This window comes from Anomalospiza imberbis, chromosome 3, assembly GCF_031753505.1.
Source record: "Anomalospiza imberbis isolate Cuckoo-Finch-1a 21T00152 chromosome 3, ASM3175350v1, whole genome shotgun sequence".
Classification (NCBI taxonomy): domain Eukaryota; kingdom Metazoa; phylum Chordata; class Aves; order Passeriformes; family Viduidae; genus Anomalospiza; species Anomalospiza imberbis.
The window spans coordinates 44,006,207-44,030,087 of record NC_089683.1 but is presented as its reverse complement, the minus strand read 5'-3'; the positions used below and the strand labels follow the sequence as shown (position 1 = coordinate 44,030,087).

The window sequence follows — 23,881 nt, the reverse complement described above, 5'->3', positions numbered from 1 at the left end:
TTAAAGGAACAGCAGGTTGTGGTCAGGGTCAAATGCCCTTGTGCTCAACAGTTTTTAACTTTGCATAGTACTTACTCTTGAGACTGTGATAAGCAAACCTGCAGGCAGATCATGCTTTATGTGAGGGAAGTGCTGAGTGTGCAGGTATGCAAGGGCAGGGGAAAGGAGGAGGGGACCTGACTTCATTGGCCTGGGCATTTTTTTACCATACCAGACAGCATAGTATGTACTGGTAAATGAGCTTTCAGGGCATGCTCTTTGGACAGCATTGGATTCTGCAAGATTTGTAGCAAAACAATGCAAGATGTATCCACTGCACAGTTAAGTTGGATGTTAGCAGAAAGGTTTAAGTATATGGGCCAGAAACATGGCTATGTGTTCAGTCCTGCTAGTTACTCATCACCTGCTTTGTAGGTGCAAGCTGGACAACAGACCTGCTGATGGTCCTCCAGTGGTGCCATTCCAGAATTCCCTTTTCCTAGACCAGGTGAGGTCCTCCCTGAGTCACTCCAGAGGGGTCTTCAAGTAGTTTAATCAACACAGCATAAGGTAACATAAGATTTCTGCTCACCTATGGTGAAGATGTCCTTTGATGTACTTGAGGAAAGGCGAGGACCTGGTGGAATGACAGAAGCATGAGGTTCCACGGAAGACCTGCCTATAATCATGATCCCAACAATTTGACTAGTGCAGCTATGAGCTGTGGGCTGGTTGAGTGGTTTCTAAGGCAGACTCGCAGGGAGCTAGGCAGTCAAGGCTCTCCACATTTCCTTGCTTTCATTCCAAACCTGATCTTGCCCATTCAGGGACAGATTATGAGGGGGATTGGAGGGGTTGAACGGCAGTGAGGAAGACACAGATAAATCTTTTTTAATGTGATTTGTGAAGTGTCAGGCTCAGATATAACACTCTATCTGATCACTGAGTGCCTCTCCTCACTGGTGAGAAAATCATCCTAAAAAGGAGAAGTTAAGAGGAGCAAATCAGGGGGAGTTGACCTCCTCTGGGTATGGAGGGCTGTAGGAAGTGGATGGCTCAGCAGGCAAGCCACCTGCTCCAGCCTGGTGGTTGGCACAGTGTCTATTTTGCATAACAGGCTGCCTCCAGAGAATAAAAAAGGGTTAACTCAGATAACCACGATTTCAGCTCTGTGCTCTGCAAAAAGAAAAACGAAGACTGCCCTGTGTTTCCAACCAAGGGACTTGTTCTGTTTGATTTTCCTTGAAGGACACTGCTTGCCAACTTTTCCACTCCCTGGAACAAGGGGTCTGGCTGAATTTATTTTCAGCACCCTCCAGGAAATGAGGCTGTTAGCTTTATTACCCTGAAACTAGAAGACAAATTCAGTTTCTTTAGTAGGTGTAGGGGCATGGTTATTAAATGTACTGTGCTTTTTTTGAAGGTTTGAGTCTTGGAGCAAGTCTGTCTGATGCTCCAATGTGTCTTTGGCTGAAACCCCCCAGCTCAGAGCTGCCAGTGTGAGCAAAGATTTTACATAGACAGCCACCTTCAGTTAACTCTGGTAAAAGAGAAATCCTAAGAGCTGTGTAGAAATGTGTCTTTCTCTATGTGAGTGGTATCAGTAAAAGGGCAGTGAGTACAGAAGTGATTAAGAAGGCTGGTTTACAGCAATATACCAGTCCCCCATGAGACAAAAAGAAAATCCAGGTAGCATTACACAAGAGAAAGGTACATTTCTTTCTCTGATCTCTTTAGTGCTTACAAGATTTAGATAACATGCTTATCATGAAGCAAACGGAGATATTTTGCAAGTTTTACTTGGTGTGGTAACAATTGTTACCCTTTATACCTTTGTAAATACCCTGAAGTTCGCAAGAGTAAGCACATAAATAAAGTGAACAAACACAGCCTAACTCCAAATACCTTTTGGCTTTTCACATACACCATTTAATTAAATGATGAGGATGATTTTTTGTGAGGTTGTAATAAAATAAAATTATTTAAATAAATAACTGACAAAATAGTCATACGGTCAGAATAAATTACCATGATGTTTTTAATTACTTAAGTAAGTTTTGGTAGGAGGGAATGAATAATATTAAAAGATTTAATTAGTGAATTCAGAGGGATTATTTACAGCACTAACATCAACAACATAACATCTAACATAATTAGAGATCAAAGAAAGTCTACCAGGCAAGCAAGACCCTTCTTGCAGAAGATGTGGTGTCCTAGTCTTTAATTCTTGTTTTTCTCTCATTTAGATTTCTCTCCCAAGTACTTTTATTTCCTCTAGAATATTTAATTGTAGATAATTAAATAATTTTTGTAAAGGATCAAATAACCTGTAGCAGTTGCCTATTAGTTCTACAGAACCTAAACATCAAAAATGGGTGAAGAATATTGACATCACAATCCCACTACATATGAGAAGAACGGGGAGAATGGGTGCTAAATAACACCACTGTTATTTAGTTAAAATGCTCATTTAAATGTTTTTATCGAGATTCATAAAGGGTTCTTCTGACATAGGTAATTTTAGCAGTGCTTTGGAATAGTTGGTCTATGAAATTATAGGGCAGAGGCCTTGTTTTACCTTGGCCCTGTCCTGTGCATTTTGATGACTCTCAGGCATGTGCAGAGTTTAGAATAGGAGACCTGCCAAGAGTCAAAAATAAATTAGATTAATTAGATACAACGAATTAGAGGGAAGTTTGTGAGGATTTTTTTTTTTTGTGGAATTTTTTTGTACAAATAATGTATCATACCTATTTCTGCAATTTCTCTGATTTGCTCCATGTTTTCTGGCTGCACTCAGGAACGTGTTCCAGGCACTGAAAAATATCTCCTCTGTCTAGACTGAAGGGAAAGGAAGAACTTCTAATAAAAATATTCAGAAGAGGAATTTATTTCCATGAAATTTCTCTCAATTTCTCCTCCTTCACATTTTGTCAGCATTTGAAACCATAGGGATAAAAAAGCCTAAAAAAAAAAAAAGTTTGCAAAAATTGAATTCAAATTTCCAGTTGAAGAAAAATGTTTAACTTGTTCTAATATGCATTGGATCATTGAAATTCCTGCACAATTCTCCAAGAGAAGGAAATAACAGAATTCATAAAAGACATTAATTTTCAGTAATACTGTTGTAACATGAAAAACTTCAAATTCTTCTTCAAAAGTGACTATTTACAGAATAAAACACATAGGGCTTCTGCACCAGCCCCACACTACTTTGGAAGGTATCTCTTGAAAAGTTTTGGTCGTATGGTTTGAAATTAGTTATTAAAAGCTTTTCTAATCAACAAATTGCATACTGGAACAGGAGAATAACATGCCCTCATTTTTCTCCAGCTTTCTGTGAGCTCCAGAGAGCTCTGTCCATGGTCGGCTTCCCTCCTCCCACTGGAAAGGGCACCTCCTCCCTGGGGAAGGTCGTCTGTACACACAAGCCCAACTGCTCACACTGATCACTCAAATCCACCTGTCTGCTCCAGTCTGTCCAAGCCCAAAGCTCAGTGCGCTTCTCTCTGAATGTCTCGCCATCGGCTCAAGCTCAGCATGGCTCACCAGAGCTCTTAATTTGTCTTCTAAGCTCTCCTTGATATTGCTTTTTTCCAGTCACTGTGGTTAACATCACTGGGTGTTCTGTTGCTTGGGATTTGAGTTTGTCCAGCACCTTCAGTCTAGGACTATCGAGGCTCTCTGTAAATTTTGATACACAAAACTTCAGCGCTTTGATCTTCCTCATACTTCCACACAGCTAAAATTACCAGTCCAGCTTTCATCCTTTCACCACAAGATGCTTCTCCCTGATTTGGATGGAGCCCATTTCCTGCTCATTCCTCCATGCCCACAGCTTTAAGTAGGTTTCCTCTCTCCTCCCATGTTCCCATCCACTCCCCCGACATCAAGCACAACACAATTCTCCCATGTACAGACTGCAGCCACGCTGCCATCTTGGACAACCTGTGGCACCAGCTGTCATCACACATTCAGGAACCTTTCACATCAGTAATACCCTCTTGCTACCTTGCTCTGTCAGTCAAGGTGAAGCCCTCTGTAAAAACATACAGAACTTCGCCATTATGCACTTTCAGCCTTTTCCCAGGAGCTTTCCTTTTTCACAGTCTACAAAACACCAGATTGTGGGCATGCTGCAAGTGTTACATGCACAGTGATCCATAACATCACATTATTTTCCTCCATGTCTCTGAATGCAAGCTACCTGTTGTCTTGTGTTCCTCACTTTGATTGAAAGTAGTAGATCATAAATGCATGGAACATCTGTACCACCTGGCCATGTGTGGAAAATGGCACAGTGATACCCTGGTCCCCATCTGAATTGCACAGAGTCTGCAGTACTAGAAACACAGCGATTTGATATTCAGCATCTTTGGAATGTGTTATTCAGTTTCAGGACTAGGTTTGACTCACACTACTTCAGAGAGGAGGCTAAAGTTATCCCTAAATGTTTAAAAAGTGAATTATAATTATTTAGCATCTACTGAAATAAGGTTCCTTTCTTAAAAAGCAATCTGGAATTGAATTTTTTAAAAATTTTTCTCATTTTTGCCTTCATTGTGGAATTATAGGGGTAATATTTTAAAGGAATTGCTAGGGTGGCTAAAGCACTATTTTGTGGGATAACCTTGCACAGTATTCAATTCAATTTGAATTTCAGATTTGGTGATTACTGAATTTTATATAGCTTTCTTTCTCTTTCTCAAGTATTGAGAGGTTCTTCTCAAAGGCATGTGCAAGTCCCTCTTGGAAGCACATTTCTGGTGCTCTGACTCCAAAGTTTGTTCTTTCTGCAGGGATCTATAACTTCTATATTTTTATAACCCAAACCAAATGTTTCCTGAGGCATAACAGAAAGTTTTATTTCTAAGCCATCTGAACACATACATTCAAAACATATTAAACATGGGTAGATGATGACTGCAGAAGAAGGTATTTCTAGATGTGGAGTCTTTTAAAAAGAGCTAAAACTGTTTTCCTTTCCAAGAAAAATATATTAGATTCCCTATGTTTAGTGTATTTCAAATTCTGTCAACATGTCATAATCTATTAACAGGAAGCTGCCTACTGGTTTGCTCACTGCCAAGACTAGGGGTGATATTCCTACACTCTTGAAATCAGTGACAAAACTTCCTTTGACTTCAATAGGCAGAAGATTTCATCCAAAGCAAGAAAATTTTTATCCTTACATTTTCAGAATGGGAAAGAATTAAAAGCCTTCTTCCAATTCATATTTATCTAATTTTTCAGATACTGCCATGTAAGAATTATTTATACTGTCATCCTTTTCTATATAAAGATTACCTTAGCTGCTTTTGACACTGAAGGTAGGAGTTAGCATATAAGGTGTTTTTGCAGCATACAATAACAACCACAACAAAAAATACTTTGGAAAGGCAAAAGCAAACACTAAAAATTAACACTTATATTTCCATTTTACTAATATGTATTTGCTACCTTTCCACACAAAAGAATGAACATAATTTCTTTAGATAGAAAATTATATTTGTAAATATAATTATTTTTTTCAGAGTGATATTTGGTGGGAGGAGGTGGAGGAAGGGCTGATTCAAGATTCAGTGAAATAGGTGTGGGGAAAAAGTAGACACAAAAACTTCTATTGACTTTGATGGACTTTATGTCACACCCTTCTCCTCAGTGTGGCAATAAAATACTGTGTAACAAGAAAAGTTCAACTCCTTCTAACTTTTCTTCTGCAAGAGCCTTCTTAAGAAGAATTTGGCAAAATATTTGAGCCACGAGTCCCAGCTGAATTGTATAAGATTAGGATTAATTTCCAGAAATGCTGAAGTAAGTATAATCTAGGTATCAGGAACACAGTGATTTCGTGCCTAAGTAGGTGCCAGACCTACAACTCTTGCAAATACTGAAGGTCTCTGTGAAAACTTATTAACAACCCAAGCACACCACATGCAGTGAGACATGAGTATTGACTGTCTACCCAAGGACACAAGAGCACAAATTTTACTATGTGATCTCTGGTTTTTGGCAAATCATTCTTTTAATGTTAAAATTTAATAATAATAATAAAGACTCATCAGTCTTGTCTATGATTAGAATTTTATTTGTTCTTCACCTCAGGTCAATGCACAAGGAAAAGATGAACCTAAAACACCTTAACTTTCATCTGTCTGAAAAAGTTCCTTCATAGAAAAGTGATTTTGGATTGGGTGTACTTATACTATAATCTCTGTTTTCATCCTCCTACAACAGTTTAGGTATGTTGGTTTAGATTGCCTACCTGATGAAATACCTTTTAATACTACTTTGTAATTGCAATGCCATGCTAATTCTTGTGGACATCATTACATCACTGAACTAACTCCACAGCAGTGTAAGCACACGTAAACACACCAATGCACATACCTAGGGAAAGCTAGAGGATGATTCTGCAGTGTGACACTGACTTCAATGAACCCATCCTGTCCCATGGCCTACAGAGAAGTTTACCTCAATGAAATATTGTTTTGCTTGATTGTACATTCAGAGGTTGACCAGACCTATGTCACGTAGAAGTTTCTGTGACTGAGATAATAAAATCGTATTTTATTATGTAAGCCACTTCATAACTCAGCTCAAAAACAAGCAATCCTTTAATTACCCATTAACAATACAAAATGATCATAATTAATGTGTAGGCTAGATGAACATAGTTTAGGAATCAAATATCACTGAAAATCAACAAGACTTAGGCTCTTGAGTCAGTGCTTCCAAAATAGAAACCCATCAGGGCAGACAATTTGAGAGTCACATTCCTCCGAAACTGGAGTTATTTGTACACCTCAGCACACGCTCATCGTAGCACAAGACTGAGGTTCTGCTGACACCTGTTGGTAAACGTCTGAACAGAAGAACTGATGTCACACAATTAAGTAAATGAAATAAAAACATATACAGAAAACAGGAGTAAAGGTACAGACGTGCCTTCATTCTGTAACAGAAGAGTTTCCAGTTATTGGTAAGTCATAATGTGAGTGAGGCTGGGGAAAGGGCGACAAGGAAAGGTAAAAACAAAATTTGCTGCTAGATTTTTTGTCAGATCTTCCCTGACCAAGATGATGAGTTCACTTCCTACTGAGTCAATATAATACTTGTAGTGAGTCATTGTGGAGATGCTGACTAAGCTGAAAGAGATTTGCTCATGACTGGATGATCAGCAGAACTATAATTAATATCAGCAGAGACCAGTATCTATTTTGCAAATGATCAGAATCACGCTAACATGGGAGTGTGATAAGATGACAAACACTACTGAGAGATTTTCAAACTTTTTGTTTTATATATGGGAAGATAAAATTTTGCTTAATCAGCAATTTATCTTCAAAAGACAGTAAATATCAAAGCTGAACTCTGTTGATGTTGGTTAGGCCCAAGAAAAGGTAAAATTTTAGTAGAAATTTACTTTCTGCTACAATACAAACAATTAAGATAGGCTTCAAATTTTCAGTCATAGCACAGTCCTAATGCGAATAACTTTTAATTTTGTGTTAACCAAACATATTGAAAAAGGCAGAAGAGTGCTACACCTTTCATTGCAAGGATTTCTGTTATCAGACTGTACACTGCACTCTCATTTGTACAGGGCGTGCATGGTAAGAGCATATCTTTCTGGTAAGAAATATATGTTTTGCACAGTGTTTTAGACACTATGTGAACCTGTATTAACTGCTTTCCTGGTAAGAAAAGATCCAACAGTGCAGATTTGCTCCTTCTGCTGTTATTCACTTCCTTCTCCCCCCAGTACCCCCCAAAAAGCAATTTACAGTACAGAGAAAATTCACTTTCAGTCCCTGGTGCTCATCTTTGATAGAAAATTACTGCTTATAAAATTACAGGTCCAGAGATCTTACCTTGAACCGCTATGTACTTGGGGTTTTTTTGTATATTCCCACCTTCATCCTGTATCCAGGATGAATTGAAAGGTATTGTGATGGATAATTGCTGTGCTTACTGGATGCTTGCTAGCCCGTTCAGGAATTACCCTGCCCTGCCCTGCCCTGAGAGCGCTGCTGGAGCCCGAGGAACTCCGGGCGCTGCTGTGCGGAGCGGCGGAGCACCCGCGTGGCCAGGCTGCCCTCTCCCGCCCGCCCAGGGAGCTCCAGCTGTGTGGAAGAAGCAAAGCTGCCCAAAACTTCCACTACAACTCAGACTGGCTGCTTTTACAGCACGAAGCTGATCTTCGGAGACGTTGTGGAAATGCTCAGGATATTGAGATGTAGGGCTGTTCAGTCAGATATATGACAGATAACCTTGCCCGAGCTGCCGAACAGTCAGGCATTCTGGATAAACATAGATACATTCATCCCGGACAATACCTTCAGGCTGAAAAAGACATTTTCATGAGGAAAACTGCAGTTCTGAATCAAATGCACAGCCTCTACCGTCTACAAAATAAATTTGTAGTAAGCTGCTCAAAACTCCCAGACAAACTAGGGACATACAGCTTGTTTGTGTTGCACACAGGCAAGCAGAATGCTTGACAGAGGTATTGAGCTAATAATTCTCCCCAGGATGCAAATTTGTGTGCATATTCAATTCTGTCTGGGAAGCTTTAGACAGAAATACCTTTGGCTTGCCAGTATCTACCTAAGCAAGTTGCTCAGAAAATTAGCAAGCTTTTATCAGCATCGGGCATGTCAAGGCATTGCCATCAACCTCCTTGCTGGTGGCATGTTCTTGAGCTCCAGAACAAAAGGTATAGTTGTAGTCAGCAGCTGTCCTGCTATCTTGCAAAGGGAGAAGATTAACAAAGAAACAAGGTAAGAAGGAAAAATGACCAAAAGAGAAAGGGTGAGAGAAAAGAAGCCACATTGCTGTTGTTTAGGATGTAAGCAAAGACCATAAGCATGGTTATGTCACTTAGTAACAGTGACCATTACGGGGCTGGCATATTTCATAAGTACACAACCCTTAGCCTCTACACAGGATGTTAAGTAGAGATGGTAACTCTTTCCATTAAGAGAAGGCAATCAAAACACAGTTCTGAGCTGGTAACTATAAAGGTTTGATGCCATTTCCAAAATGTTTTAGGTCATTGTCATTCCAGGTGGTTACTTTATTAAGAACCATAAGCGCTCTTTGGGCTTACCAGACCTTTAAAGGCCACACACAAACCTCCATGTCTCCAGCTGGTGCCATTAACCACACACACACACACACACACACACACACACACACACACACACACAAAAGTTTACCCTGGATGAAGAGCTGCAATGAGGTCCTCCCCAGGCTGACAGGACAGCTTGGCAAAGGCTGTGGGCAGCAGCTTCATTCGGAAGAAAAGCAGTTCAGCCACGTTGCCAAACTGCCTCCTGTCTCCTCCATTGTGCAGGAGTAGTACACCTGGTCTCTCCCTGGAGAAAAAATGTTTGCAGGTTTTCTGACCCAGGAAATGCTATTGTAAAATAAACACGCCATGGATGAGCCTGAAGTCATCCACTTGAAACACCTTTATTGGGTGCCCTTTCATCCAGACTGGCTGTGCAGGCCAGGGTGGGAGCTGGCGTGGGACGACACACCATGACTCTGGGGGTGAGGGTGACAAGCACCAGCCAGCTGGGCTGGTGCTCTGGAGTGGCCATCTTCACTGGGACCAGGTGGCCAACTTGTCCTTCACTTTTAGGGCAAAGGGGAGTCACTGGAAACTTGTAGAGGTATGTTCGATGGAAACCACTAAAGGTTTGAGTGGACCAAGCCAGGTTTAGCCTGGAGAAGGGAAGGCTCACAGGTGACCTTATCGCTCTTTACAGCTCCTCGAAAGGAGGTTCTACCCAGGTGAGGGTCGGTCTCTTCTCCCAGGCAACCAGTGACTGAATGAGAGGACACAGTCTTACGCTGCACTAGGGTAGGTTTAGGTTGAACATCTGGAGGAATTTCTTCAGAGAAGGGGTGATTAGACATTGGAATGGGCTGCCCAGATAGGTGGTGGAGTCTCCATTCCTAAAGTTTTTAAGGAAAGATTGGCACTTAGTGCCATGCTTTACTTGACAAGGTGGCATTCTGTCACAGGTTGATGATCTCAGAGGTCTTTTCCAACCTAATCGATTCTGTGATTCTGTAACCTGGCTTTGAGCTGCCCGAGTCACAGAATTAGAATCAAAGTATCAGCCCCGCCTAGGAATCAGCTCTGATTTCGGACCTCTGCAAGCCAGACCCGAGCCTCTTCCCTCACCGCGTGCCAAGGCTGGGGAGCCGAGGGGGGAAAATAGGGAAACCTGCGGTTTTTGTTTCTTTGTTGGTTTTTTTTTGTTTGTTTTTTGGGGTTTTTTTTGCAAACGTTTACTATAAGGAGGGTGAAACCCAGGTGGAGCCGGGTACACAACCACGCCGGAGCACGGTGACCGGGACGGGGGAGCAGAGACCGAGGGCGCGGGACTGCAATGGCAGCGCCGGCTCCTCACCGCCGGCTCCTCACCGCCGGCTCCTCACCGCCGGCTCCTCACCGCCGGCTCCTCACCGCCGGCTCCTCACCGCCGGCTCCTCACCGCCGGCTCCTCACCGCCGGCTCCTCACCGCCGCCATGGCGCCCGGCCCCGCTGCCGCCCGCGCGGCGGGAGCCGCCAGGGGGCGCTGTGCGCTGCGCTGGTAGGGGGCGGCCGTATGGCGGCTGCGGCGCTGCGCCTGTGCCGCGCTGCGCGCCTGCTGCCGGCTGCTGCCGCCACGACCCAAAACACGGCCCCAGCCCCGCGGCCGCCTCCGCGCCTCGCTTCCTCCTCCTCCTCTTCCTCCTCCGCCTCCTCTGCTTCCCGGCTCTGTCCGCCGCAGCCCGCCATGCCGGCCTTCCAGTACCCCGAGGTGTACCGCGACGAGACCGCCGTGAGTAGGGCGCTGGCTGGGACAGCACCCGGCGTGCGGCGGCCGCCGGGCCCGGGCGCGGGGCACCCGGCTCGCCATTCCCCGCGGGGCCGCTCGGCTCTCTGGGCTTTGTTCGCCTGCGGCCACGGAACGCCCGGCGTGCTCCGTGCAGAGGGTCTCGGGTTTGTCGCGCCCGCGGGCCGCGGCGGCTGCCGGGCGCTTGTTAGGGCGGGATTCGGGCCCGTGCGCCGGCGCCTCTGGGCACGTCCCGCGTGTGCGGGGCCCGGGGGCCGGGGAACGGGAGCCGGTCCGGGGCGGGCGGCGGGACCGGCGGTGCGGGAGCAGCGGCCGCACGGCGCATCCCCGAGCTTCGGTACCGGTGCGTGTGTCAGGAAAACCCAGGCCTCCGCCCGGGCTGCAGCAGCGTCAGCAGAGGAACAAATAGTCTATTTATATAGGATGGCACATCTGTAACAAAGTCTCATAGGATGGCACATCTGTAACAAAGTCTCATCTCCTTGTGTTTCCACTGTATCTGGATACACAAGGGATTACAGTGTAAGTTGGGCTAAAATGGGTTCGATTTTCTTTCCCTTCCTCAAAGCACTGTACACTGTGCACCGGCCAGGAAAGATTTACATTGCATTTAAATCAAACTGTTTTTGCCGGTATGAGCCAAAGCTGGCAAAAATCCTGAAGTATTTATTTTCCTATCTGACTGTAAGGCTGAACTGTGCAAGCCCTAGTAGCAAGTATCTAGTCTTTTTGTATAAACTGGAGGAAGGAAACAGGTAAATTCAACCACGTGGATTCATCTTTTGTGGTTTATTTGTTTTGTTTGTTGTTTTGGGGGTGGGCTTTTGATTTTTTAAATTAATATTTATATATATACACATTATGCACATATTGTGGGCAACAGTAGTAGGGAGTGCTAAACCAGAGACCGTTTGTGTAACCAGGAACCATGCTTTGGGTACATCCAGTAATCAGGTTTTATAATTTGGCTTGAAAACCTTAAGGGGCTTGGTTTGGTTGGTGGGGTTTCTTTTTTGCTTACTAATCTGTGTTGTGGAAGGAATTTATGTGCATTTCATCATTTTTCTGGTGCTCTGTTTTTTTCTGAGAACTACTCTGATTCTGTGGTGCCATCACCAAAGAATGGTAATACTGTTAACTTACCTGGGAGCAATGTGTTGGTTCTGTCTTTGCTACTTAGCACTGTATGCTTTTGTGAAACTCCAGATGCCCTTCATCGTGCTGACTATCATTCCTTGATGGATAGAGTTTGCTTGTGTGCATGTCTTTTTTAAAATGACTGTATTTTATAAATTCAGGTGTCAGATTACCATGGATGTAAAATCAGCGATCCGTACTGCTGGCTTGAAGATCCTGATAGTGAAGAGACGAAGGTAACCTTTCTTTGCGTGGGAATGGCTGCTTTCACATGCTCCTCTCTTATAGACCAGATGCATTGGTATTCTGCTTTTGAGGAGCCTGCCAATACATTTTGAAAACTTGTATAGTGAACAAAGATGTAGTTCATGTGGTATCTCATGGCACCAACAGCAATGCCATTTTTTTGCTCCTGTATTTTAATGGGGAAAGGTTGAATGGGGCTGTGAGCAACCTGGTTTACTGGCAAATGTCCCAGCCCATGGCAGGGACATTGAACTAAATGATCTTCAAGGACCTTTCCTACCCAAACCATTCTATGGTTATATGAAAGTCTGAAGTACTTGGTATAGCTTAGATCACAAAATTTTTAAAACTAAACCCATGCTTATCTTGCCCCCATTTTTTGGCCATTTCGAATGTTCAGTGTGGTGGGTGGCGTCATACTGAAGAGAAGCATTACCTTTTTGTTTTTTCCATGTGTGTGCTTCGTTGGACCAGTTAAGGGCAGCTATAAGCAACCAAACTCCCTCCTCCAGATATGTAAGGTATAATAATGTAATAAAAACAAATCCATGGTCAGGTGGGGAAGTTCCTATCTCACTTTGTGAAAAGGAAGTGCAGAATGTGAGTTTGTGGTCTGCTGCTGTTTTGCCATTGACTTCTAAGACAGATTGAGGAAACATCCCTGGCATAGCTGAAATGTGCTACACTGGTGAAACACTTCTAGTAATGACATTGGCCACAACTGCAACACCACACTTTCACTGTTTTCTTGGCTTTGGCTTAGTTGGACTTTCAACTTCTTGGTTTGTTTTAACACTTTGTGGGAAATAAGCTCATTTTTAGACTACAGCAAAGCCTTTTGCTGCTATGTTAGTCATGTACAGTACCTTAACTCCCTGGCAGTGTAGGCAGTAATGCTGAGCTTGTTCCAGACATGAGGGATGGACAAGTGATGAAAAAGCAGGGATCATGTGGGGTTGGGTTGTACTATTGTGTACATGTGTATATTTGAATTAGGACTAGAACTGAAACTCTCAAATCTACAATTAAATGGGTTTGATAATAGACCAGTGTTTTATTCACGTTTTGATAAATTTTACAATTGCACTTGGAAGTCACAAGAACTCTAATAAATTTTTCTTTGTAATACTTAGGAAAGATATGTGCTCTCTTGTAGGAGTTGCACTGAACTACCCTTGGCTGATTATATATATATGAACTGTAAGTGCTTTGCAGAGTAATAACAAAGATTGGTCATGTTAAAACAATTTCTATTCTGAGGCTTTTTCTTGGAAATTATACTGTCAGTGGAATAATTATCTTGATCGAGTAGCTTAGTAGAATGTAGAAAGGTTATAGATTGTAGAAAAGCATGGTTAATATGAATTTGTGGCATGTGTTTCTTACATTAAATTTAGTTTGACTATTGTTTTAGAATGACAATTGGCCTACTTAATGTCCAGACACTTCAGCGTCAAGTAGACCATCTCTACTGGTAGTACAATGTTTTAAAAATTGTTTTGCTTTCAAATTACCTTATCTTCCAAAACAGCCATAAGAAGTTGCTTTACATGGACCCTTAGTCTATACTTTCTGCTGCTAGCAAAGTCTGCGCTGGCTCAAGGCTTATGATACATTGTCAGATGCAGATATCTACAGGTACAATAAAAATCTTTCTTTCTAGGTTCATGAAGGCCTGCAGTTACCGTTAGCCCTGTAGCCTGGGTGGCATCTGTTTAGCTCAGCATGATGGGCGGAGTTGTTTACTGTGAGAGTTTCTGCTGACATATGTTCTTGTACTTTATCTAGAGCAATATTTCATTTTAAACATGATTGCAACTTCATGCTCAAAAGTGTGGAAACAGAAAGTTTCCAAAGTGGACTGTATTCTTCTCCACAAAACTCTTTGAAAAATCGATAACTCCTTGCTCCTTTTTCATACAACTGTGGCATTCCATTTACAAATAATCTTGGAATCTTTGGTGCATACTATCTGAAAATGAGAAAAATATATTAAGTTTCTGTAAAAGCAAAATTACAAGTGATACAGTTGTGAGTGTAATAATTAGTCTGTAAGTATGCTCTTGGGCAACAAATGCTTGTCAGGAAAAGTCTGTGTTTCTTCTTTGAATATCACTAATGAAAGCAGATGTGGTAAGATGTGTCTATGCAGTTAAAAGTGGGTAACACACAGTTCCAGTATACCCTTGCAGCAATGTTGTAATTTTGGTCATGTTATTGATGGATGAGACAAAGATGTGTGCCAGTTTCTGTTCCCTACGTGTAACTGGAAAGTGTTTTGTCTGTCCAATACACTGGATGGTCTTACACATGTTTTTATAAGCCACCGTTTCTCTGAAAGTGTCACAGACTGGAAGAAGTTAGTTTATTTGTATAGGATCCACGGTCCATATTTTTGTGTATGTGGTCTTTGAAATTCACGTGTTTCCATTTAGAGAAACCAATTCAGATAGACGTAATTCTTGGGTAGATTTGATTAGGTTCTTTTACCATCTGATGGGGGGATGGTTATAGCGATACAGTGTGGAGGCTGCATGACTTACCACTGGGATGTGCTTTGCACATATTAATTCTTCCCCTGAAGAATTAATGCATGACTAAACACTGATAGCAGCTGGTAAGTGTGTGCCAGGTACTCTTCCTGTACAGCCACTGGCTTTTCTGAAGATCTGTGAAGCACAAGTTGTGCAATGTGGCTTGTAGCCCTGCTGTTCCTGTGGGTCATGCCCTGCAGTGAAGTTGTAACTCAGCTGTTAAAGTGCGTTGATCTGATAGCCCTGTGACAGATTCAGGACAGGTAGAAACAATAGGCTCTTTCAAACCCTCTCCCAGAAAAGAGCCCCGTGTAAGCAAGGGATGAGTGGATGGGATTTTGTGCTAGGGGTGAGATGCTGGAGTCCAAGGGTGACACTGCAGCTGCCACTGTGACATTTGGCTGTGAGTTACAGCCACACAGTGTCCTGTCCTACCTACTTCATGTTAAGAGACAGAAAAGCCTGCACATCTGCTTGTTAGCAGCTGTGATTCACCTTAAGATGCTTAGGTATTAATTTTAGGTTAATGTACCATGCTATAAATAGGGATGATGAAACACCAACAGAGCACCAGGTTTTCTATGCATGCAACAAACAGCTGGAGTGGCAATGGTTTTGATCACTGTCCTTAAGTGTTTGTGACAGGGAGCTGGAGTGTTTTAAAGAAACCAGACTTCCCAAAGTTTTCAGAGGTTAGTATTTTTTTCCTAAGAACTGATCTGTGAACAATAATTTGGGCTTATCATGAAATACTGGCTGGGACTAATTCTGTCTGTTATGTTAATAATATGAACAGATGATTCACATGACATTTTGTGTCATCTTAAAGCTTTTTACAGCTCCTGAAATAATAGTGCAGTCTGTGGGCAATATTGTCATTTAGGCAAATATGATAGGTTTTAAAAGCATGGTGTGCTTTTGGAGGTTGTTACCTTAGGTTTTGGGGGTTTTTTGTGTGTTTGTTTGGGTTTTTGTTTGTTTAGAGTTTCTTTGGTTGTTGGTGTTTTGTTTTGGGTTTTTTTTTAAGGGGAAAGGCAGGATTGTCTTATCTCTTGGCTGGTTAGCCCAGTGTATGCCCTGGAGAGTCGTTATTCAAGATATAAGTTGAGTTCTATTAAGGAATTATGCCATAATAAGCAAATAAGCATGTTGGATTCTTCATGTGTGACATTGTGTAGTCTATATGGGGGAAAGATGTCTGTGATGCATTGCTTCTGAAAATGTTTTCTGTAGAAAATGGGAATTTCTGCTTCACTTTATATTTTTTGATTGTTTCTTTTAGGCATTTGTGGAAGCTCAGAACAAGCTCACAGTACCCTTTCTCGAGCAGTGTCCTGTTAGAGGGCTGTTCAAGGAACGAATGACTGAACTTTATGATTACCCTAAGTACAGCTGCCACTTCAAGAAAGGAAAAAGGTATGTGAGGAATGTCTTTGGAGGTGGTGATGAATATGAAGCAAGTCAGAAGCAACTGTTAATTAGGAAAACAAATTATATTTGTATTTTTTTTATAGTTGTGAAGTAAGAAAACTAAGCCAATGTTAACATGAGGTTGCATGATGCAGAGCACAAGGTGCTTCACTCTCTCCAGTTCCCAATCATATTATCTTCTTCTTCTGTTGGCTTTTCTTTTACAAGAAGAAGAATTTGTGAGTTTATCAGAACTCAGATGATTTTGTAGAATAATTGTTGTAAAAGTAAAGCTTAGAGGAGTTCCTTTCAGAAGGGCTTGGTCACTGTCAGTATAGTTAAAGGCACATTGTCTGAAAACAGCATAAGCCTGTCGTGTGTGTTCTGTTTCACATATTTGCTAGAACACTGCTCTTACGTTGGTCATTCTTTGAGCAGCTGGTAGGCTTTTTTTGTATAGTCATAGCCAGTGAAGAGCAGTAGGAATTCCCATGTGAAAAACTGTTCCTGTAGCTGCAGGATATATAGGAAAAATCATTTGGAGGACTTAAAGCAACTGTTTTCTTAAAAACAAAGAAATCCTGCTATATTCCAGTGCCTAATCTACTCATATCCCTAGGCTAAGTGAAGAGATGGTGTTTCTGTGTCTTACCCAAGATCTGGAGACTGCAGCTGCTGAATTTAATGTGACCTCTTTTAGAAACACTAGCTAGCTTCTAGGGAAAGGGAGTAAAGGGACTTATCTACATCTAAAGATTGTTTTAGCAGTTGAAAAAGAGGTAGTGCAAACAACCAGCCACTCTTAATCATGGAAAACACAGATAATCTTTTTAAACATTTTCAATTTATTTTGTCTTTGTTGAGCGGGCACCCGGTGTGCCATGTATGTGTTCCCCATCATCCACACATAATGAGAAAGATAGGATATCTTGTTGCCTTAAGATATCTACACAGATATTGAGAGGGATTTGTTTTAGTGATCTGTGCTGTGAGGAAGGCACTGATACTGCTAAGGGAGGGGAATTCTGTACTGTGTGGGGTTTGGTGAAGGTATATGGTGGAGAGTGAACCCAAGCTGTTGGTGGATTTAATGTGGATTTTAATTGTCATGGATGTGGCACAACATGCCAGTGTGTAGAGGTGTGAGGTTTAAGCCCGGAAGCAGTGGAGCTGTTTAGGACCGTGCTGCATCTGGGTAAGTATACCTTATTGAGTGAGTCAGGCACAGCTTGTTAGTTTGTATGTGATGCTCATGCAGATGTAGCAGGTGACCAGGTCTGGTCAGTGACTGCTCTGGATTCTCTGACCCATTCTCCATTGTGCAGTGCAAACATGTCTGGGTGTTGTTACCTTCAGTGCTGTTGAGGCTTAATGTTACAGAAGGGCTCATGGCAGTGATAAATACAGTCTCTGCTAGCAGATACAAATTCTTAATTTAATGCAGCTGACTGTCCTCCAGGAAGAACATTTGTGCCAGCAACTTGATGTGCTTTTAATTCATAACACTTTACTTTGACTTTAATAGATGCCTTTTTAGTCTTTCTCAGTTATAGTCTGTTTCTTGGCATGTGCTGGATTTAAATAGAAGCGGTTTGATTATAATACAAATAGAATAGAAAAGCCCTATGTTGTGGTGTTTGAGGCGATCAAGAGGTCTCTATCAACTCAAATAACACTCAGTAAGGTGTGGGGTAAGGAACTATTCTATTTGAAGAATTTTCTGAACTTCTCATGACACTTAGAAATCCTTAAATTTAACTGCTCTGGTTTTCTGATGAAGAATGGCTGCTAAAGGACAGTATCTGAAGAGTTGTTCTGTAGAGTCTGCAGAAAGGAAGGGTGCCCAGGGAGGTGCTGTGTCTGTCTCATTGCTTGACCTTTGCTTCCCAGCTTGTTGCCCAGCATTGCAGAGGTGAAATTGGCAAGAAAATGGCTGATCAAATAGATTTTTTTTTCTTCTATTTCTTCTAATCTTACAGTTTTGCACTTGCTGAACATTACTGTTTTTTCTTGAACATATTAATAGCTGACGTTGTTAACCAGGCCTTTGTGAGTATATTTTCCCCTTCTGGCTTTACCAAGTTCCCATGTTTGTAGCCAAGTACTTGTCAGTCTTAGGGAATATATGAACTTATATTTAGATTTGAATGTTGCTCTGTAAATTCTGTTCCCCCAGGTGAAGCTGCCGCCTGGTTCTTTAAGTCATGTGTTTATGTAGTAAAGCACTATGAAAATGGGTGTTAATTTCTGTGAGGTCTGTAATGTCTCAGGATGTGAAGAGTATCACTCACTAAAGACAGCTCTGTATTTGTCTGTTCCTACAACTTTTTCAAACACACATTTGTAGGGACATTCAAACAGTTTTGGTTCTGTTTGATTTGAATATAAGTCTGTCACCTAGTATGGATTGAAAGCAGCTGTATGAATGACAAAGCTGAGAACATAAGGCATGGGAACCTATGCCAGTACTTGTAACAGAAAAATGCTGCAGCTGGCAGCGATAACATAGACAGTTATGTGGAGTTTATAGTATACTTAGAATTCTTTGAAATGTACTGTGACAAATGCAGCTTTTATTTTTAAAGGATATTTTGGATGCATCCTAGCTGTGGCTCCTACTCTGCTGTGAAACTTGTGTTTCCCTAACCTATTCATCTGTCTTTTATTCACTTCATGACAACTTCATACAAGTTTTTTGTGCTTGCCTAACTGAAAATCAGAGTTCTCCCTACTCAATTTTTCCCTCTTGTGTTCTTTTTAGGTATTTTCACTTCTACAATACTGGGCTCCAGAATCAGCGAGTTTTATATGTACAAGATTCCTTAGATGCTGATGCCAAAGTTTTTCTTGATCCAAATAAGCTTTCTGATGATGGCACCGTGGCCTTACGAGGTTAGTGAGACAGCAGTTCCTGAGTAAGTCTCAGTCTTCAGCAGAAGTTGAAAATTTAATCTAAGTAATTACAAGCCCTATGTGTCAGAAGAACACTTCTAAATCTACACTGCATCCACAGTTAACTTGGTTCAGTTTCCCAATGTTTTTTTTCACAAGTCTGTAACAGGTTTCCAATGAAATATGAGCATCTTTTGAGGCTGTCCCTAGCAAGGAAAAAAGTTTATGTATTTATCTTGATTAGTTCTCTTAAAATTGTATTTTGCAGCTTTAACACAAGCCAACAAGTTAGAGACTGTGAAGGAACTTAGCATTAACTTCTGTGATCACAAGATTGTGTTCACTAGGGCTGTAACTTCTCTTAGCTGTCAATTTTCACACTCCTACTTGCTCATTTTTAGAAGCAGATTCTTGGACCTAAAAGTCCTCTAAGTCTGTTCAAGGACAGTTAATAAAAACAGCCATCAGAATTAGTGAATGTTTCTCTAAAAGTGACCTAGCTGAAAAGAATCAATAGGGTCTTTTTATGGTGAAGGCCTTTTTATGGCCTGTTTATCCCTTACCAGTGGATGGTGGTGGTGAAAAAAGGCAAGCTGGACATAATCAAGGGGATGGGAAGCATTCAGGAGTATTAGCCAATTACTGATTGGAAACAGAGTCTGCTAAACTGAAAATGGTTGGAGATGATAAGAATATTTAAGGGAAATATTACATGTGCTCGCATTGTTCTTGCATTTATTCCTGCATGTTGTTCTTGTGCTTGCATTGCACAGTATCAGCACAGGCCGGGGAATGAAGAGATTGAGAGCATCCTTGCTAACAAGGACTTGGGAGTCCTGGTGAATGAGATGCTGGACATGAGCCAGCAATGTGAGCTTGCAGCCCAGAAAGCCGATTTAATCCTGGGCTGCGTCCAAAGCAGCGTGGCCAGCAGGGTGAGGGATGGGATTCTGCCCCTCTACTGGGCTCCTGTGAGACTCTGCCTGGAGTACTGCATCCAGCTCTCGGCCCCCATTCTAGGAATGACATGGGCCTGTTGGAGGGAGTCCAGAGGAGTCCATGAAAATATTAGAGGGCTGAAGCACCTCACCTCTGATGAAGGGCTGAAAGAGTTGAGATTATTCAGCCTGGAAAAGAGAAAGCTCTGGGATGACCCTATAGTAACTTTCCTGTACCTAAAGAGAGCCTAAAAGAAAGCTGGAGAGGGACTTTTTACATGGGTATGTAGTGATAGGACAAGGGAGAATGGTTTTAAACTGAAAGACAATAGGTTTAGATTAGATATTACAAAAAATTCTTTACTGTGAAGGTGGTGAGGCACTGGAACAGGTTGCCCAGAGAAGTTGTGGATGTCCAATCCCTGAAAGTGTTCAAGGCCAGATTAGACAGAGCTTTGAGCAACTTTGTCTAGTGGAAGGTGTCCCTGTCTACAATAGGAGGGTAGGAACTAAATGATTTTTAAGATCCCTTCCAACCAAACTATTCCATGATTATGTGGTTGTTCTTACTTGTGTAGGTATCACATTGTGGTTACTTCTGAGGACAACTAGGTGGAATTTTGTTCTGAACCAGAAATGCCACTCTTACATTATTATGAGAGAGAATATATTGGTGTGGCACAGTGGTGCCTCTCAAAACTATCATGGTTATGAAATTAAACTTTTTCTTAGGTAATTTTTTGGTAGATACTTTCAGGTCTGTACAGGCATGTGATAATTCAATCTCTTCGCTTGACTTGATTTGCAAGCATGAATTTGATCTTCATCAACTACAATGGAAGCTCTTTATTCCTCACTGTTTGGATAAAGTGAAGTATATATCACAGGTGTTAGCTGAGAATACTGGTAATTAACCATTTAAATGTTTCCCAGCTACATCAGTTTTCAGGGTTTTAAAGGGTCTAGTTTTCAGTGACTCCATTTTTAAGTGGTATTTACACTGTTTCAAGATACATAGCTTGCATCTTTGTTAGCTTCTTCGGTACTGTTTCTGTCTTAAAATTTCAATCAAGTTTTCTACCTGTGTTCCTTTTCATTTTCTAGCTCTTCCTGCCAAGCTCAGTGCAATAGAAGAAACAAGACTCAAATCATAATTGGTTGGGCATAAATTATTTTACTGAACATGGATACACTTACTGTGCCTAAACTTGGATCTGTGAATTAATTTAGAAGTCCACAGAGACTGGAAAAGTGGTGTGAATCTCAAGTGATAACAGACGTAGTATCTTGCACTGTTTTTAGAAAATAAACCTTCTCTTAGTGTTTGGTGAACAGTTTCTTTAACTAGTATCCCAATTTAATCTTTCTTCATTTTGTTTGTTTCCATTTTCCTAGGTTATGCATTCAGTGAAGATGGTGAATACTTTGCATATGGCCTGAGTTCTAGTGGCTCTGATTGGATTACTATCAAGTTTATGAAAGTAGAAGGTCCTGAGGACCTCCCAGATACACTGGAGAGAGTTAAATTCAGTTGCATGGCGTGGACCCATGATGGAAAAGGCATGTTCTATAACTGCTACCCAAAACAAGAAGGGAAAAGTGATGGTAGGTATGACCGTTCTAATTGCATGCTATGTGGAAGCAAAATCACTTCGCAGTGAATTGGTGCCACAAATAATTAGTTCTACAAATCTGTATTGAAATAAGTGGCTGTATTGGTTGTGCAATTAGAGATCAAATTATGTCTTCTATCACCAAAGCCTATGTTCAGTCAGTGTGAGTCACTTTTTGTCTGCTTGCCCCTCTTTTTCTCATGAAAGTTTGCTACTCCCTTTCTTTTTCTCTGGGATGATTTACGTAGGTTCCATATTGTTGGTGGTGTTGGCTAGAATTTGATGCCTGGTGGAAACTTACTTAGATCTTTCCCCTTATGCATTTGTGTGGGCATAGATAAACTGCTTTAGGAGATTGACTTTGATGAATAGCAATGTGAGGCATAAGGTTTTTTTTTGTTCAACCAGATTAATTCATGTGTGGTTCACAGCAAAGCAAAATGAAATGTTTATGCTAGCAAAATTCAAGGAGCACCGCACAAAGTGGAATAAATTGTGGAGGAGCATCATTGGGGAAGGAATTTAGCAGCTTTTATTATAAGGCAGAGATACTGAAAAGTTTCTTCTGGAGATGTGCTCTTCATTAAACGGGAGAGAGCCTAAATTTTGCCTCTGTATTTGCTTTTGAAGCCTATAATTTTGCCAGACTTGCAAGATAGTCTTGCAAGTCTGGATAGTCTTGTTTTGTTGAGGTTTTTTTTTTTTTTACCTCTTGTTTGTAGTTAATAGCTGAAGTGTTGGAAAATGTTGCAAGAATGAAATTTTTTTTAAAATTAAATCAAATGGTACCTCATGCAGTGCTTTAAAATACATCACTTTTATATTTTCAGCAGATGGAAGTATGAAGTATGAAGTATGGAATGTTAATTAGCTGTAAATGTCCCCTTAGTTGCACTGGGTGAAATGGAAATGAAAATGTAATTAGAGGGTGGCAGAGATGCTTGTTTTTCTTCGCTTTGCTTGCTTTTATTTCTAGAAAGCAAAGCTTGAAATGATAAATCTTCAAATTTGAAGATGGTATTAGCAACAATAAAAGGAAAGGGTTTCTTTTTAAACAGGTTTCCAGCATGAAGTTTTATCTTGTTTAGTAGGATGGTGTTTGTTTGGAGGGGAATGGCTGTAGCTTGAAACCATTCCTAGTTCTCTCTTCTGAATTTCTCTTTTATATACAAAAGGATACACAAGTTTCTAAGGGTTTCATATGATTATTGCATTTCTTTGAGAACTTACTGGTTTAAATATCTGCATTTCACTAGGCACTGAGACCTCCACTAATCTGCATCAAAAGCTGTATTATCACGTATTAGGAACTAACCAGTCAGAAGATATCCTATGTGCTGAATTTCCTGATGAACCAAAATGGATGGGGGGAGCTGAGGTACGGTAAACATCCTGCACCTTACCATTATCATATTCTGTTATACAGATTCTAACAACTGATTGTGGATATTAATTTGAAAACTTTTTTTTATTATTTTTTGATTTTTATTAGTGTTGTAGATTTGACAGTGGAACTAAGAATCATTGATTAAGAATTCCTGAAAATAAGACTGCCTAATTTGCTATAAATCACTCCTCCAGCCTGCCATGACACAATCATATACCCTTTTTGTTCACTGAGGTCATTCTGCCTGATACATATTCCAAGACAGAGAAGATGATTTGATGGACAATGTGTCACTGTTCTTGTTTCTTCTTGGTCAGTGTTTAGCCCCAGCTTCTACTTTCTGCACAAAAAGCTTACTCTAATAGCCGCCATGTCTGGATATTTCCTGCTGCATATTTATTTGGTTATATTTAATTTTGCAAGGTCTTCCCTGAAAAATAAATATATCTACATAATTGAGGAATGGAGATATACAGGTCAAAATCTGTTAATACTCTGTGTATAATTGGAGAACTCTAAATTTCCCTACAAGTTTTATCAGTACACATATGGTACAGACTGTGTTATTGGAAATGGAATTGATTTCCTAAGTTTATTTTGTGGAACTACTATATAGTTAAAAATCCCAGTAAACCTTTTGTAATTAATGTATTTTATTCCCCATATTAGATTTAGCAATGTGCAGTTGAGTGCACTTACTTGAAGTGCTGCTGGAATGTAGTGATGGTCATTCTATTTATCAGGGAACTGACATTTTCCCTGTGGATGAGTACTTGTAATACTCTGTACTCTCCTGCCTACTATGTTTGATCAGTACATTTTGTTTCTATATTGGTTTCTTTTTTGTCTGACACTTGTGATAAATACGAAGTGGTTTTATCCTGGTTT

At 41.0% G+C, this 23,881-nt stretch overlaps 1 protein-coding gene and 1 long non-coding RNA gene across 2 annotated transcripts in view; one reads left to right on the top strand and one right to left on the bottom strand.

Annotated features, from left to right (window-relative positions):
• Positions 1–2,845: 2,845 nt before the first annotated feature.
• Positions 2,846–7,572, bottom strand: LOC137470612 (uncharacterized). Its single transcript, XR_010997157.1, has 3 exons — positions 6,370–7,572; positions 4,187–4,322; positions 2,846–3,663 (listed from the first exon to the last, which is right to left on the bottom strand). It is a non-coding gene; the product is annotated as an uncharacterized lncRNA (long non-coding RNA).
• Positions 7,573–10,595: 3,023 nt separating this feature from the next.
• Positions 10,596–23,881, top strand: part of PREP (prolyl endopeptidase) — an 84,667-nt gene continuing 71,381 nt past the window's right edge. Inside the window, exons 1-6 of the mRNA XM_068184168.1 lie at positions 10,596–10,821; positions 12,135–12,209; positions 16,036–16,169; positions 18,925–19,055; positions 21,389–21,598; positions 22,863–22,984. Coding sequence (XP_068040269.1) covers positions 10,606–10,821; positions 12,135–12,209; positions 16,036–16,169; positions 18,925–19,055; positions 21,389–21,598; positions 22,863–22,984 — 888 coding nt within the window. The 5' untranslated portion in view covers positions 10,596–10,605. The remainder of the gene's footprint in view (positions 10,822–12,134; positions 12,210–16,035; positions 16,170–18,924; positions 19,056–21,388; positions 21,599–22,862; positions 22,985–23,881) is intronic.